Below are 17912 nucleotides of genomic sequence, written 5' to 3'. Positions count from 1 at the left end.
GTGAATGGAATGGAAGGAAGTCTTAACAGAGAAAGCAAGACAATTTTAAGTGAGGCACTACGAAAAGGAAATTAATATGATATACAAGAAAACAATTTCCCGTAAGAGAGAGTTAAAAAAAGTACCATTGTTTATTAATAGATAAAACTTATATAACTATGTAATAAATCTCATGCCACAATCCATGGATTCTTTTCTATTTTGAATAATTAACTTGGTGGAATACTTTGTTCATCCCTGAAAAAATTATCAGGATCCACCATGGTCTTCACACGCGTCAGCTTGTTGAAATTTTCTTTAAAATATTTAAATCCCCAAACGCTACCTTGCTGGAAGCTTGTGTTTCCTTTAATATTGTTCTTTCCAATGTCGAGATCCCTGTAATTCATATATGCCGCTCGGGGATTACTAGAAACAAATGGAGTCATGTAATTATACAGCCCTCTCACCCATTTGATGTGCCTTTCCGCCGCTTCATCTCCTCCTCCTTGCCAGTATACCCAGTACTGAATCTTGTAAATGGTTCCAGCTCTGTGAGGAAATGGAGTTTTTGATTTTGAAATCTCATTCATTATTCCACCATATGGACTCAAGATCATTACAGGGCCCTCAACTTGTTTCTGATAAAATCTTTGAAATATTCCTTCAAATGCAGCTTGAGGAATCGGTTCCATCACATAATCTGATTTTGCCTTGAAAGTTTGGGACATGGTTGGAGTCCTTGTCAGCAAAACATCCATGGATTTTCCCTCCAATCCTGCGTAGTAAAGAATCGAATCTATCCAGCTCATTTCTTTGTAGTCTGATTTCAACAAACCGAGCTCCGGGAGTCTCTTCTGCATTAATGGAACAAGAGAATCAACCCTTCCAAGAAATAAGCATTCGAATTTAGCTCCAATTGTTGTGTTCTCTGAACTGGAATTTGTTCTCTGTAGGAAAATTCTAATGTATAAATCTTTCGGAAGTTTATCTGCGATGTGTTGCCATCTATTGACAATCTTTGTTGCGCTTTGTTCCAGGGTTCGCTGGACTGTGAACACAGTCACGGTGGATGGAACAGTTACCAGGTTTATTTTCCATGCCAGGATGACTCCGAAGCTGGCTCCACCGCCCCCCCGAATGGCCCAAAAAAGATCTTCTCCCATTGATTTTCAATCGAGCAAGCGACCCTTAACATCAATCAAGAGCGCATCAACTACATTATCAGCAGCAAGGCCGAATTTCCGCATTAGGAAACCATAACCTCCGCCGCTCAAATGTCCCCCAACACCCACTGTGGGGGCTACTCCTGCAGGAAAAGCAAGAGTTTTACTTTTCTCTGCAATTCTGTAGTAAAGTTGGCCAATGGTTGCCCCGGATTGAACCCAAGCTGTTTTGTTTTTTACATCTATGGTTATCTCAGTGAGATTTTTGAGGTCGAGGATCACAAAAGGGACATTAGAAACATAAGAAAGAGCCTCATAGTCATGGCCGCCGCTTCGAATTCTAATTCGAAGGTTATGCTTTTGGGAGCAAAGGATGGCTGCTTGAACGTGGGAAACTTCTAGTGGTGTTATAATGAGTAGAGGTTTTGGGGTTTTAGGAGTTGAGAACCTTAAATTTCTGATAGAAAATTCCAGGATGGATGAGAATGAAGAGTTGTTTCGAGTGTAAATTACTTGGGAAATGCTGGAGGAGGCATTAGTAGTCGAAAGGCATTTAAGAAAACTCGCATGAGACTCCGCAAAAATTACACTTTGAAATGATAAAAGAAGAACAAAAGCAAGTAATTGGGAGATGATTAAAGACTTTGGAGGCTTCATTTCTGTGAAAATTGTTGAATTTGGTGCGCATGAAAATGGAAAAAAAGCTCCTTTACTTATAGAAATAAAATGAAGCTAGTAAAATTCTGGAAAAATGTGAAAGTTGGTTTTAAAAATATGTACACACACGCACATATTTAACCTAATAAAAGACAGTCTTAAATAATCTTAGAGCAAATAAAGACGGTAAATAAATATTAATTATTCTGTTCAATACATATATATAACCTAATAAAGACAGTCCTAAACAATGTTGAAGCAAATAAAGACAGTCAATAAATATTAATTATTCTGTTCAATTCTGTTGGATAGGAAAAAAATTAAACTAAATACCTTTTATTCATCAATGAAAAAATTTGCAATGATTAATATATATATATATATACGTAGATTTAAATTTTTTTACTGAAAAATTCACCGTAGATTCAATACAATCCAGTTGATGCATTATTTCTCTTTTAAGTGACATATTTTTTTATGTGATATTGAAAAATTATTTTAATTAAAAATTTTAAAAATAAAAAATGCAATATTAATGCGTAAGTTGGCCATCATAATCTACATAAACCATTTTAAAGGTCAAATGACTATGTCCCACAGGTTCACTGAAGTGACAAATTTCCACCCTTAATATTTAGAAAGTAAAATTCACACTCACCATCTAATTCTTTTAGTTAATTCTATTAAATAGAAGAGAAAGTCATTTTACATTTTTTTTTATGTCTCTTTTTCTCTATATTTTCTTTCTTTTTCCGTACCCCTTTTTTTTCTTTTCAAAAGTGTAGAGAATAAATTAAAATTTTTAAAAATATTACAGGCGTTAATCAAATTTTTAAAGGGTTTGTGGAATTCAGCAATATTTTTGAAAATTTTACTATAACTCCCGATAGTTTTAAAAATAATAATTACACAAAAAAAATAATCAAAATGCAGCATTTTAAAGTTGTTAAGGTTTTGATATGAAGTATAAGAGATAAATTTTTAAGGCCAATTGACTATTACTCACTCAAGGTCTAATGAAAATGATATTCTCACCTTTTAAGTTTAAAAAGCTAATTTCTCTCTCATCTATTAAAGTTAATTGTGGGCTTTTAATGGTAAAAGGTATTTATAGCATTTTGTCTAAATATCATGATATGAAAGGTAACTGGGGGTGCAAGTTTCATTTTTCTAAACTTACTAAGACCAAATGGACATTTTCCCGATCTTGTTTTAGAAATTAACATATTCACCCTGGAACACTTATAGGCATGTTGAAAGGCATTTTGTCTTCTTCCCTATGAAGAGTTTGAGACACACATGTAGGTTCAAAAGGAAGATCTAAGGTCCAAGACACACATGTTGTCATAGGATGTAGTCTTGCAGGTACTTGGGGGTGACGGAATACAAGTTGGTGAGGACAATATGGGTTGAGGAAGTTGGGAAGGATTAAAAGAGTTAAAAGGTGGTGACATACCTTGTTCAAAAGATGTAGGACTAAGATGTAGTTGATTGACTGTGGGTGAAGAGATGGCACCTAGAGAGCATTATTCCAAAGCTAGATCGATTTGATGTTCCATGCAAACCAAGAATATATTTGGTATCGCCTAAACTTGCCATATGATCAATACTTTAGGAGTGTGAATGTGATGGACCAAAATTGATGGGACATGAGGTATTATTAGATACATTAGAATTTGGCAAAGCAAGTGAAGTTTCATGGGTAAAAGTGGGCCTTGATGGAAATTTACTTTCATCAAAGACCACATGATAGGAGATAAAAATCTTTTGTGTGTGTTGGTCATAACACTTGTAGACACTTTGATTGAGTGAGTAATTGAGAAAAATACACAGCCTAGAGGGAGCATCAAGTTTATGTTTGCTCTATAGTTTCAGCTGAGGATAGTATAAACACCCAAAAACTAAAAGTTTGACATAATTTAGAGATGTCTGGAATAAAATTTCGAAGGAAGATTTGAGACCTAAGGTTGGAGTGAGAAGCCGATTCATTAAATATGCAATTGGTTGAAATGCATAGAACCAAAAGGAAGAGGGGAGTGATGCTTGGTGTAGAAGAGTGAGGTCAGTCTTAACTATGCGGCTATGACAATATTCGAAAAAACCATTGTATTCATGTGTGTGTGGATGTTTTTGTAAGTCGATGATTCGATGAGATAAAAAAAATCTTCAAGTTTTAAATTTTTGCCCCCCTCAACTAAATAAATAGACACAATTACATGATGGATATAATTTTTGACTAAGTTTTTGACTGTTGGAGACAAAAGGGAAACATCTTTTTTATTTTTCATGGGATATAACCATATATATCTAATAAAATGATTAACAAAAATAAGATAATAACGAAAATCATCAATTGAAAACATAAAAGCTAGACCCCATACATCAATATCGATTAAATTAAGGGGACCACAACTCATCAAATCATACACACCAAATGGAAGCTTATGACTCGTATTACATTGATATGACTCATAAAAAAAAGATAAAGAAGACGTTGAAGATGATGAAATTACACCACACTTGATAAGATGCAAGAAACTGGAAGTTGATGGATGACCAAGATGCTTATACCAATCATGCGAGGATGTATAGATAATGACCGTAGCCAAACATTGTAAAGGTGATGCATGTACATTACTTGGCCTTTCATAAACATCATTGTTGTTCAACTCGTGAGATAAAATCTCCCTTGTGCTTGAATCCTTTACCAAAAAATATTCAGAAAAAAATTCAACCAAAGTATGGTTAGTTTTGCAAAATGTTTTAATTTTATGCACAAACAATGATATATTAATACAAATTGTTGTCTAAAGACAGATAGTATTAGTCAAGAAACTATCTCTATAACAAAATATACCCATTTTTCATTCTCACTTCCGCCTAATTAAGTTTAGTTAAATAGTTATCGATCAATGAGCTGGTAAGTCCGTGAAAGATAAGATCAAATTTAAGATTGTAAATAATCAACGTATGCTATTGAATTTGTGTGGCAAGTACTAGCAACAAATTTTGTTAAAGTTGATTTTTCTAATAATTAGTGAAGAATAAAGATGGCAGTTATAGATTTTGGTAAACTTTCTTGCCTAAATAACTAATTTTCGAAATGAATTTTCCAGTTTAATTGATTTCTATTTCCAGCATTTTGTTTGATCTGACTCATACTTAGCTGCCTTAAATGTTGTAAATAAATGCCATATCTCTTTTGAGTTTTCATACTACAACAAAGCAAAAAACAATGGAGAAAAGATCATCGGCTTTGATTCTTTTTTTCCTACTTCAATTTCTGAATCTTTCACTTTCATGGGGTGCTTCAGATTCAGTCTATAAAACGTTTCTCCAATGTTTAACGCAACAAACAAACTCCACAGATGAACTCTCAAAGATAGTCTACGCCCAAACAAATCCGTCTTACGCTTCAGTTTTACAGGCGTATATCCGAAACGCCCGTTTCAATGACTCCGAAACGTTGAAGCCTTTAATCATCATAACTCCATTACAGGAATCCCATGTTCAAGCCTCGGTGATTTGCTCCAAACAAGTTGGTTATCAGCTTAAAATCCGCAGTGGCGGCCATGACTATGAGGGCATATCATACATTTCTGAAAACCCGTTCTTTATTCTTGACATGTTTAATTTACAGTCAGTTTGTGTTGACATCAAGGACGAGTCTGCGTGGATCGAAGCGGGAGCTACATTGGGTGAAGTTTACTTCAAGATTTGGGAGAACAGTAAAGTACACGGCTTTCCCGCCGGCGTTTGCCCCACTGTTGGCGTTGGTGGGCATTTGAGCGGTGGAGGATACGGCAACATGATTCGAAAATTTGGCTTGTCAACTGATAATGTTGTTGATGCTAAGATTGTTGACGTCAAGGGGAGAATTCTCGATCGTCAAGCGATGGGGGAGGATCTTTTTTGGGCGCTTAGAGGAGGCGGCGGAGCCAGTTTTGGCGTTGTGCTGTCGTATAAGATCAAGTTGGTACCGGTTCCTGAAACAGTTACCGTTTTCAGAGTTGAGAGATATGTAGAAGAAGATGCGACGGAAATGGTTTATAAATGGCAGCTTCTGGCCCCCAAGACAGATAAAAATTTGTTCATGAGAATACTTTTGCAGCCGGTGACGAGGAACAAGACGATGACTGTTAGAGCAACGATTGTGGCATTGCATTTAGGAAGAGCTGACAGTCTTGTGTCCCTCTTGGCTAATGATTTTCCTGAACTGGGGCTGAAGAAAGAAAATTGTATGGAGATGAGTTGGATTGATTCAGTTCTTTGGTGGAGTAATTTCGATTATGGCACTAAACCTGATGCCTTGCTTGAGAGGAATCTTGACAAGGCTGATTTTTTGAAGAGGAAATCGGATTACGTTCAGAAGCCGATTCCAAGATTTTCCCTGAACTTGCTATGGAAAACTATGGTGGAATTGGGGGAAACTGGATTGGTTTTCAATCCTTACGGAGGAAGAATGGATGAAATTCCGCCGTGGGAGACGGCGATGCCACACAGAGCTGGAAACTTGTTCAAAGTTCAGTATTCGGTGAGTTGGCATGAGGCTGATGTTGAGCTTGAAAAGAACCGCACAGCTCAAGCGAGGAGTCTTTACAGTTTCATGACTCCATTTGTGTCAAAAAATCCAAGAAGTGCTTACTTGAACTACAGAGATCTTGATATTGGGATTAATCATCATGGTAAAGAAAGTTATAGGGAAGGAGAAGTCTACGGAAGGAAGTATTTTAATGGGAATTTCGAGAGATTAGTTAAGGTAAAGGCGATGTTTGATCCTGAAAATTTCTTCAGAAACGAGCAGAGCATCCCTCCTCATTCGTCATTTACCTAATATAAAATTTGCTTCTTTTTATCAAATGTAAGCCAACTATTGATTTAAAGACAGTCTATTTTATACATCAATAAAAATTATATTAAAAATGCTTAATTTCGTGACCATAATTATTAATTTCCTACTATATGTATCCTTATGTATGTAAAAATTATACACATTTTCTAGAAAAGTAATGACATGATAAGGGTGTATATTAAAAATTTTAGAATTTTAAGAGATGTTTGTGATATTTTGTAAGATAATGACATAATAATTGTAATTTCCTATTATTGTATTATTATTAATTTTAAAAAAGATGTACCTTATAATATGATACATGAGATACGATATATAGGTTTTTGATAAACCTGACAGTTCGTGTCATCAAGTTTTATTTGTGTTATACCGGTTCAAGTTTATAGTTGAAGACTTTAAACCCTAATCCAATTCGAAAAAAATTATGTAAAAATTTTTTAACCTTAAACTGAACTCAAATATTTTTGGATTAACTGATCTTATTTGAATTAATCTAGACTATGTAAAAGGTAAAATTATATCAAAACACAACCTGTAATGACTTATTTTTTACGAAATAATACACTTTGTCAAATATAAAAAAAGAACAAAAATTGTTACAAAATAACACTAGAAAAAACATTTTTGTGTGAAATAACATTTTATCAAAATAAAATTATTGTATTTTAAGGTAATACTTTCCTTATTGTCTCTTATCAATTCTAGTGATAATGAAACAAAATATTCTAATTAAGAATACAAATAAGTCAATAATTTCAATTCAAAATAATGTAATTGATAACCATCAAGATTAACAATTATTTGTTAAATATTTAAAAATTTTAATTTTTATTTTATATGATGAATGTCACTATCATAAATATTAAAAGAATATGATACACCAAACATGATATGTTCAAATAAATGGTACTTATAACACACTAACATATATATATATATATAAACTGTAATTAGTTTTTTACAAGTTTATCAAAAAAGGTTATTAAATTGAATAAATGTTTTTAACGGAAAATGATAAATTTTTGCCAAAAGGCCCATTAGGTACTTGTCTTGGAGACTAACTTCTCCAAGTTGAGATATAGCTAATTTGTACAATGTTTCAAAAAGTAATAGATGGGTCAATTTCTTTGTTGATTCAAATTAAAGAATAGAGATGATGTGAATTAAAACTCTTTTTATTAAATTAAAACAAAATAAAGGATATAAAGAATTTTTTTATATCGTGTTATGTAATATTTTGTTTAAAATTTTTCAATTAGTTCGAGTTAGTTTAGGTTGGCTTTGTGTCAATCTGAACATATTCCTATTTTTTTATCCAAACTCTATCCGAATTCTTTTTTATATTAAAAATCATAACTCAAATATAATTTTTTTTCGTGTTTTATCGTGTTAAGTTAATTAGTCATGTCAAATTTTGATAGGTTTAATTTTTTATACATAATACAATATATGATTTGAATGCTATATCATAACTACAGTAATCATAATTTATTATTCCTTGTCAACCATGTGTTACATTAATTGTTGGCACTCAAGAAACTTGAAATCACCAGTTAAAGATCTGAACTAAGTTGCTTGATAGACGGGTGTTGTGTGAAGATTTTTTTCTTCTTAATAACTATTTTTCACTGAAGGTTTACTGATATGATAAATTTTTGTCCCATTCCTCATTCACTTTTGTAAGTACAAAATGTTCAGTATTTCTGAAAATGAATATTTGATCTTTTATTAAAATTATAAAATTATCATTAATTATTAATATAAATATCAAATTAATAATTTATTCTTATCAGTTTAAAAAATTGTCATTAGAACTTTATATTCTTGTATTTTTAGGGGTGTCATTTTCTTTTTAGAAAATATTGAGGGATATACTATAATTTAAAAATTTTTAAAAACACAGCCAATTTTTTTCAAAATTCCACAAACCCCCTGAATTTCATTAATATCTCTAAATTTTTCAAAAATTATGTGTACCCCCAAATCGACATCATTTTGAATTTAAAAAACTGTTAATTTTTCAGCAAAGTTTGGGTAGTCAATACTCATTTGCCTTTATTTTTTTTTACCGGATACATGCATGTGATTCCTTTTTGTTGAAGAGATTTTAAAAGGAGTGGTCAAAGTGGAACTCGGAATCTTGGTCGTGGGACTCCTTCCAAACGTTTTTTTTTTTTTTAAATACTAAGTTGGACGATGTGATTTTAGTGTTCAATAAATTAATAATGTCCCGTTATTCCCACTGTATCAAATAAAAAAGTTTTAAATGTTTTAAGTTTCAATAACAATGGCCATTTTTCGAAAATTCATTTCACATCAAACTTATTTCGGAATAAGACATTATCAGTGAGCAGTGTCTTTTAAAACCAAATTGGTAATCAAATCAGATACTTAATTAGTTTACGATTCGACCACTCTAATCTATCAATTTCAATCTAAATTGTTATAATTGAATGAATGATTATAAAATATTGAATTAGCACTTTATATTATTTTTAATTATTTAATTAATTAATATAAATATTTTCTATCAAATGTTTATAAATTTACCACTATTAAAGACCAATACGATTTTAAATATATTTATTTATACTAATAATACAATACACAATATTACGTACAAGCAATTTGATAGTTCGGTGGAAGTGGCTTTGGATAATGATAAAATTTGTGACCGGGTGAATACTAGGGCTGATAAAGAAAATATGAGGTTAAACAAACAGAAAAACAGGTGAAATAACCCAAGCTGAAATGGGAGCCGAAGGAGGTTGCAAGGCAGTGTCTTCCTTGGGAAGTAATCACCCAATTAATCACAAGGTATAGGGGAATATTCAAGCTTCTTCCTCCAGTTCGAGAGTGCGAAAAAGACCTACATGGTGCAAAGATTATGAAGTGAAATAAGGGCACTTAGGAGAATTTTCAAGATGAAGAAAATCCAATCTGTAATAATCTGTTTCCAGCTATATTGAGTTGTATTGACAAAAATAATTCTTTTCCTTTATTGTTTTTCATTTGAGAAGGAAACTATATAATTTTGTAAAGACCTAGGAGATTTTATGCAAAATAAAAAAGAATTTTATTTAAGGAGTTTGGCACTTCCTCGAAAAGTGCAATGCCCAAACAAACCAAATTACTTTGTAAGAAGATTTGTATCATTGGTGCTTTCTTTGAGAGACGATGAGGAACGAAGACGTCACATAAGCTACATTCAGATGGATAATTAGCTAAATATACTGAGCTTTTGGAGAAGTACATGGTTGCAACCGATCTTCGACTTACCAAGCAATCTCGAGAGCTTACAGAGGGGGAGCCAATGTATACGCTTAATTCAACCAGCGAGGGTGAATCTAGAAAACAAGTGATAGGGGAGAACAAGATAGCCAGTAGAGAGGGTAAGACGATTTCGAATAATGAACTAACTACAATTTTAAAAACGTTGCCAGTTGATGTTCCACGATTCGAAGGTCACAATATTGATAATTAGATTTACAAGGTGGAGACGTGTTTCAACTTTCATCAAATCTCACCTGAACTGTGTTTGGAAGTGGTAGCGTTTCATCTAGATTGTGAACCAGTGTTATCAGTGGATGGATGGTAACAGATCTTTTACAAGTTGGCAAGTGTTCTTGGATGAACTAAGGAAACGTTTTAGCTTGCAGTTTATGACAACTTGTTAAGCTGAATTGCGACGTTGCTTCAGACAGGCCGAATTGCTCAATACCGAGCAGAGTTTAAGGAGTTAATGACCATAATCACTGATGTTTCAAAGCCCATGTATCTGAAATCTTTTGTGTGGGGACTCAAACTAGAAATAAAGAGAGAAGTACTTATTTTTCCACTAGTGAGCCTTACAGATGCCAATGAAAAAGCTCAATTATGCGAAGAGAGAATTCATAATCTGACCGGGAAGGTAAGGAAAGAGAGAAATAAGAGTTTTAGCGAGGGAGTTACATTGAACAAGCTTACTGTAGGAAGTGCGCCGATGGGATCCATGCGGACCACCACATTTCCGCTCAACCGTCCACTAGGAATTAATCAAAATTCAGTGCCTTAGTTGCCTATCAAACGCCTCACACCAGCAGAAATTCATGAGAAAAGAGAAAAAGGGTTCTGTTTCAGTTGTGACTAGAAGTTGTAAGCTTTAATCCAGAATATAATTTAATATGAACATACATAAAATATAAAATATTGAATTCCTATATTAAATTAAATATAGAATTAATAATTAGAGATATAAAAAAATCTGTTCGAGATATGTCTTTGAAACCAAAGATATTTAGAAACCACTTGAAACTTGAAAATATGTCATGACAGATCTTCCACCTCAGAAAACTCCCTACGATAGTTTTGAATAGGTAAACGTATCAAAATTAGGTTTTGGAGTAGGGGTCTAGCGTATTTATAAGAAATTATCTGGATTCTCCTATTAAAGGTCCAATAAGCAAAGACCCACATTAAACTGTCCACTCAGACCGATAACTTTTAAGTGTTTTGAGCATGTCTTTATTTATCACTCAAGCTCTTCTGTAAATTGACATTGGATTATCTAATTATCCAGTTTTTATAAAAACAAAATATAATTAATGTTAGCCCATATAGGAAATTTCTAACATTCTCCCACTTGAACAACATTAATTATTTTTATTTTAAAAAAAAAAACAATTTTGACTCTTGGGTAATCAACAATTTTAACTTTAAGTGGTCATTATTTTATAAAACGAAATAATCCAAAGATAAATTATACTATAATAAACAATCTATTTGATATGATCATCAATAACAAACCAAGACATTACTTATGTACTTTATCGATACAAAATCATCCTTGATTACAATTACTAATAATCAAATCGATACAGATCAAGTTTGGGAGTGTGGCAAAATAACACCAAACAAAATGATCATAAGCAGTGTTATATCTCTGTCAATCCTCTTTATGATTTTTCTGTAATCTTTATGTTTCAAAAGAAACAAGAGAAATATCTTTGCTTCCAATAAATTCTGTATGTTTCAACTTTGCTCAAGACTAATGAAACATACTTATACAACTGTCATTCTTAAGGAAAACTTTATCTTGAGGCACATATTGTTCCTTATCCTTATATATGCACATATATCCATGCATAGATAAATATATTATCAAACATCCATATAATACGTTTTGCAAAACTTATAATTATAATAAATCATCCGATAAAATAATGTCATAAAGTCAAGCAGAAAATAATCAGAAATTATTTTTAGACTCCCATTAACCTAAGGCATCAAAGTTCTAACACACCCATATTCATCACATGACCTTTTAAAAACAATGGGTCTGAGTCCTTTGGTTAAGGATTAGCCAACATCGCATTAGTACTAATATGTTCTATCATAATGTCTTATTTCTTTACAAGGTCCCTAACTGTGAGATATTTTAGTTTTATATGCTTTGACTTGTACTTACTTTATTATTCTTACAAAAAACACAACTGTTTAATTATCACAGTAGATCACAAGTGGTCTAGAAATGGAGTCAACCACTCAAAGCTCAGAAATATAATTCTTCAACGATATGGCATGGGTAGATGCCCCATGATAAGCAATAAAGTTTGCATACATGGTTAAAGATGCTACTAATGTCTGTTTGACACTTTTTCAGGATATAGCCCTACCCATAAGCATAAGGATGTACCCTGAAGTGGATTTGAAGTCATCAAGGCATCCACTAAAGTCTAAATCAGAATATTCCACTACCTCAAAAGTTTCCATTCTTTTGTATACAAGCATGAAACCTTTAGTCCTCTACAAATATCTCATGATTTTCTTCACTACTATCTAATGATCAGAACCAGGATCAGCAACATATCAACCAAAAACATTCATAGTAAAAGTTATGTTAAGTCTCGTGCACACTTAGGCATACATCAGGCTCCCAATCATATTAGCATATGGTTTTTCTTTCATGAATGCCCTTTCAATATCATTTTAAGGACATTTCTTGTTACTAAACCTATCTCCTTTTATACTAGGTACATCATCAGCTCTACAATCTTGTATTTGGAATCTTTTGTAAACACGTTCAATATATGTCTTTTCAGATAAGCTGAGCAAACCATAATTTCTAGCTCAGTGGATTTCAATGCCAAAAACAAAAGAAGCTTCCCCAAGATCTTTCATGTCAAAGGCTCTAGACAGAAACTACTTAGTCTTATAAAGCATATTGTGATCATTTCTTGCAAGCAAAATGTCATCAACATAGAGTATCAAGAAAATAAACCTGGTCCCATTGATTTTCATATACACACACTGATCAAATTTATTTTTAGTGAATCCATATGACGTCACAACCTCATCAAACTTAAGATACCATTATCGAGAGGCCTATTTTAAACCTTAGATAGGCTTCTTAAATCTACACACCATTTGTTGTTTCCGATTAACCACAAAACCATTTGGTTGTTTTATATACACCTCCTCATCAAGATTACCATTAAAGAAAACTGTCTTTACATTCATCTGATGAAGCTTCAAATCAAAATGAGCTACTAAGGCTATTATGATTCTAAACAAATCCTTTGAGGATACAAGTGAAAATGTTTCATTGATGTCGATCTTTTCTCTTTGAGTAAACCCTTTTACAACTAATCTTGCTTTGAATCTGTCTATCTTTCTCTTAGGATCTCTTTTAGTTTTAAGGACCCATTTACAACCAATCCTGAAACCTTCAGGTAGCTCCATAAGATCCCAAACCTTATTTTCTTTCATGGGTTGCATCTTATCTTCCATAGCCTTCATCTACATGTTTGCACTTGAGCTTTTAATTGTTTCAGGGAATGAAGCTGGATCAGTCATATCTCCAATATCATACTCATTTTCAGCCAAATAAACATAGATGTCTGAAATGGCAGCCCTCATTTGTCTTATTGATCTCTTAAGGGGTACCTTAGGTACAGGATCTTGAGTTATATTTTCAGGAATTTCAGTTTATGGTACAGGGGTTTCTTAAGCTTCAATTGTTTGTCTTTGCATAGAATCATTTATCTAGAGGGAGGAGGCAGAGGGAATGTTATAACTTTTTCTTGATCCTTAGCAGGGGAACCAATAATAATAAGAATCTCAGCACATACTAAAACATCATAAACATCAAGTTCAAGGAACTTAGTAGTTCGAGACTTAATTATCCTTGTGCCACGAGAAGGATAATATCACCTATATCTTTGGAGCGAGATGGGTATCCAACAAAGTAAGATCAGATGGAGTGAGGATCAAGCTTTTTCTTAGTAGGATTGTAAATCCTAACCTTAACAGGGCAACCACAAACTTGAAAATGGTTAAGGATGGGCTTTCTACCAATCTATAACTCAAAAAGTGTTTTGGGAATTGACTTACTGGGAATTCTATTTAGAATGTATAAGGTCGTTTTGATTTATTCCCCCTAAAGGTATTCAGGCAAATTAGTCTTACTCATCATGTTCCTTACCATATCTATAAGTGTGCGATTATGCCTTTCTGCCACACCATTTTGATCAGGACTTCTAAGTATGGTGTATTAAGCAATAATACCAAATTCTTGTAAGTCCTTAGCAAATTGACCCAATGTTGACCTAAATCTCCATGTCTTCCATAGTACTCACCCTCTTGGTCAGATCTTACTAGCTTAATAACTTTCTCCAATTGTTTTTCCACTTCAGTTTTGAAGACTTTAAATTTCTCTACAGTATCAGATTTTTTTAAATCAAATAGAGGAAACCATAATGAGAGAAGTCATCAATAAAAGTGATGAAATATTGACAACTACATATTGTAGTATAATAGGGTCCACTAATATCAGTGTGAATTACTTCCAATAAATCTGAACTATGAGTTACTCCTTTCTTTTTAGTCTTGGTTAATTTTCCTCTAATGCAATCAACACAAGCTTCTAGATTCTAAGAATTTAATGAAGGAATAATATTATCTCTTATCAGTCTTTCAATCCTCTCTTTAAAGATATGCCCAAGCCTTTTATACCACAATAAAAAGGATTTTTCATTAATTAAGAATCTTTTTCCCATATTATTTTCAACATTCATGGAAGCAAGAGTATTAGTTGGGGTTAAACACACACAATATAGTCTATTGTCCATAACATATCACCAACAACTTTAAAATTTAAAGATAATACAACTGAAGATTTTTCAAATTTAAAACAAAATCCAACCTTATTCAAAGTAGAAACTGAAATCAAATTCCTTTTAAATGAAGGTACATAGAATGTATTATTTAAAACTAACTCGAAACCAATTTTCAACCTAAGACAAACAACTCCTGTACATTCAACTTCAATTTCTGCATGGTTTCTAACTCTAAGTGTCTTCTCAGCCTCATTTGCTTTTGAACCCCTATAAAGTAAAAGCAACATGCACAGTTGCTCTACTATCAAAACACCAAGAATTTGGGGATATATCAACAAAATTAGATTCAAAACACATAAGACTTAGTGGGTTACCTCTTTTTTCTAACCAAGACTTATATTTCATGTAATTCTTCTTCATATGACCTTTTTTCTTGCAAAAGAAGCACTTACCAAGATCTTCCTCCTCTACCATATTTGTATTTTTCTGACCTTGACCATGCCTTTTATTCCAATCATTTTTAGGAGCAATAGGATTAAACTTGTGTTACTTATATTTTTTCTTACCATGATTATCCTTAGAATGAGACACAAAAAAGAACCATATCATTCTTTTCCCTTTGGATTTTACACTCCTCGGTAACACACTTAGTAATCAAGCTATCCAAGCTCCAAGTTCCTTTTGTGGTGTTATAAGCTATCTTAAGTTGGGAAAAGGTTTGAGGTAAGGTAGCCAAGGCATGATGAGTAAAAAACTCATCAGGTGAGGAGATCTTATGATTCTTAAGTTTGTCTTGGATGTGAACAAGATTCAATATATAGTCCCTGAGACCCCCAGACTTAGTATATCTCATACTAATCAACTCAGTAACAAGAGATAAAGCTTCAGTATTGTTGGAGATTTGAAATCATTTTCCTATTGCAATAAAGAATTCTTTGGCAGTCCTGTCAATTGGCAACCCATTGAAAAGATGTTCAGCCACAGTTTTTTTTATAGCTATCTAGCATAAACGATTTGACCTCTCCTACTTAGAAAATAAATCCCTCTCTTTAATGGTACTTACATTAGTAGTATCAGTTGGTTTATCTTGAACTAGTGTCATATCCCAGTCACTTATAGCCATAGCAAACTCAATATCTTGCTTTCATTACTTGTAATTAATTTCGGTTAGGACCTCAACAGTAGCATTGCTATTATTCACAGAAATAAAGACAAAGAAAATAATGCAACAAATTAAAACCATGAGCAACAATTAATTAAAGTAGCTTTAAAAATAAACAATTAAACCTGATGAGTTACACCTTATAAGGATTCCTCAGGCATCATCATCAACTTACCTTTGGGTAGAGAAAATGATATACAATAAGGGTCCTAAACACAAAGTTATATATAAACTTTATAAGGACCTTTAGAACATATGATGTTAAAAAATAATATCACCTTTGGGCAGATATATTTTCTATATCACAGTTCATCCTCGTTTTGATAGGGTAACAACTTTATAAGGACCTTCAGAACATATGATGTTAAAAAATAATATCACCTTTGGGCAAATATATTTTCTAGATCACAGTTCATCCTCTAATTTATGAGATCAGTTGATTTTTGTAATTAACTTTATGTTTCTTTTATATTTAATACACATAATAATCACATTTGGGTAGGAAATTATATGCATTAAATTTATTGAATGTATCATTCTTGAAGAGAATATTTTGTAAACCGCAAAATATGTCGCTTTGGCAATCGACATTTTGAGAACTCATAAATTATTCCCTGATACAAAATTATGTTGTTTTAATTTAAGATTTCATGAGACCTAATACTTTATGATCTCTAACAATCTTTTCCTAAGTTTATTGCATCTAATTTTATGAACAATAATTGATAAATTTTACCCAAAATATTTGAATTTTAACAATTTTAAGCCTTAACAGAGTGAAACATGCCAACACAACAAGTAAACAATATTACATGCGCTGCCACGATCCAAGAAAAATTTTCACGCACTCAGACGCACCATCATGCACTTAGTACACCTTCATGGCATGTGGATTCACGCGCTCAATACCAGATTGGCTTGGTCTAGATTTGGCTCAACTATTGCTTAGGTCAAATGACCATGTTTGACCAATTTTAGTCAAACAGGTTATTTGACCCTACGGGTTAGTTAATCGGGTTAGGAAAACCCAGATTTGACCTACGACATCAGAAACCCTAATTGCCAATTTTCTTGATTTCTTCCACTTGAGTGTGCCACGATTGGCCATCGATTTGACCCCTAACTACAATAAAGTTGTTTTCCATCAAGATTCCGACTTCAAGGAGGATGTCGACGATGGAATTTGGCTGTTATTACACGGCAACAACCACAATAGGAAAACTAGAAATTTTGACATAGGGAGAGATCATCAGTAGCCCTCTAATCATGGGAAAGTTCGTCGTGGTTGCCACAGCTCACATCGACAGCGAATGCGGTGGTGCTGCCACCGACATGTACTATTACTGATTCTAGGGTTTATTTATACATGTATATTTTAATCAAAATAATAATAATAATTAAACAAAATAATAATAATCATAATAAACCCTAAACTTAATTTAAAAACAACCCTAATTTCAATTCTCATAAAATCCAAATTCTACGTCTATGTTGATTCACTCTGATACTACATGTAAAATTTAATCTCGAATATAATTTAATATGAACATATATAGAATATAAAATATTGAATTCTATATTAAATTTAATATAGAATTAATAATTAGGGATATAGAAAAATCTGTTTAAGTCATATTTCTGAAACCAAATATAGTGGGAGCTGGAATGATTATATAGTGCCCCTACAAATCGTCTTGGAATGCTGGTTAGCTAATAATCTTTTTGCCAATAATTTTTTTGCCAAGGCCAGTAACTGTCATTTCTTTCATACCACTATTGAATATCTTGGCCATTTGGTCACACTTAAGGGCGTTCAAGCAGATCCTAAGAAGGTAAAGGTGATGGTTAATTGGCTATAACCCAAGAATATAAAGCAACTGAGGGGTTTCTTGGGAATTACAAGGTATTAAAGGCATTTTGTGCAACACTATGCCACCATTGCAGCACCCTTGATTGAACTACTAAAAAAAGAATCCTTCAAATGGAATGACCAGGCTACC

The 17912-nt window shown here is 32.8% G+C and overlaps 1 protein-coding gene and 1 pseudogene across 1 annotated transcript; one reads left to right on the top strand and one right to left on the bottom strand.

The window, feature by feature from the left end:
- Positions 1-209: 209 nt before the first annotated feature.
- Positions 210-1802, bottom strand: LOC123219695 (annotated as a pseudogene).
- A 3235-nt stretch (positions 1803-5037) lies between these two features.
- On the top strand, positions 5038-6636 carry LOC123219694 (berberine bridge enzyme-like 21). The gene has a single exon (XM_044641685.1). The coding sequence runs from the start codon at positions 5038-5040 to the stop codon at positions 6634-6636; it is 1599 nt and encodes a 532-aa protein (XP_044497620.1).
- The last annotated feature ends 11276 nt before the right edge of the window (positions 6637-17912 follow it).

Source organism: Mangifera indica, chromosome 6 (genome assembly GCF_011075055.1).
Source record: "Mangifera indica cultivar Alphonso chromosome 6, CATAS_Mindica_2.1, whole genome shotgun sequence".
In the NCBI taxonomy this organism is placed as follows: domain Eukaryota; kingdom Viridiplantae; phylum Streptophyta; class Magnoliopsida; order Sapindales; family Anacardiaceae; genus Mangifera; species Mangifera indica.
Note: the sequence above shows the minus strand (reverse complement) of the source record. Positions and strands in the feature narration are given on the sequence as shown.

Excerpts from the sequence above, each read along its gene's own strand:
- LOC123219694 (XM_044641685.1), top strand. The coding sequence starts at position 5,038 with ATGGAGAAAAGATCATCGGCTTTGATTCTTTTTTTCCTACTTCAATTT.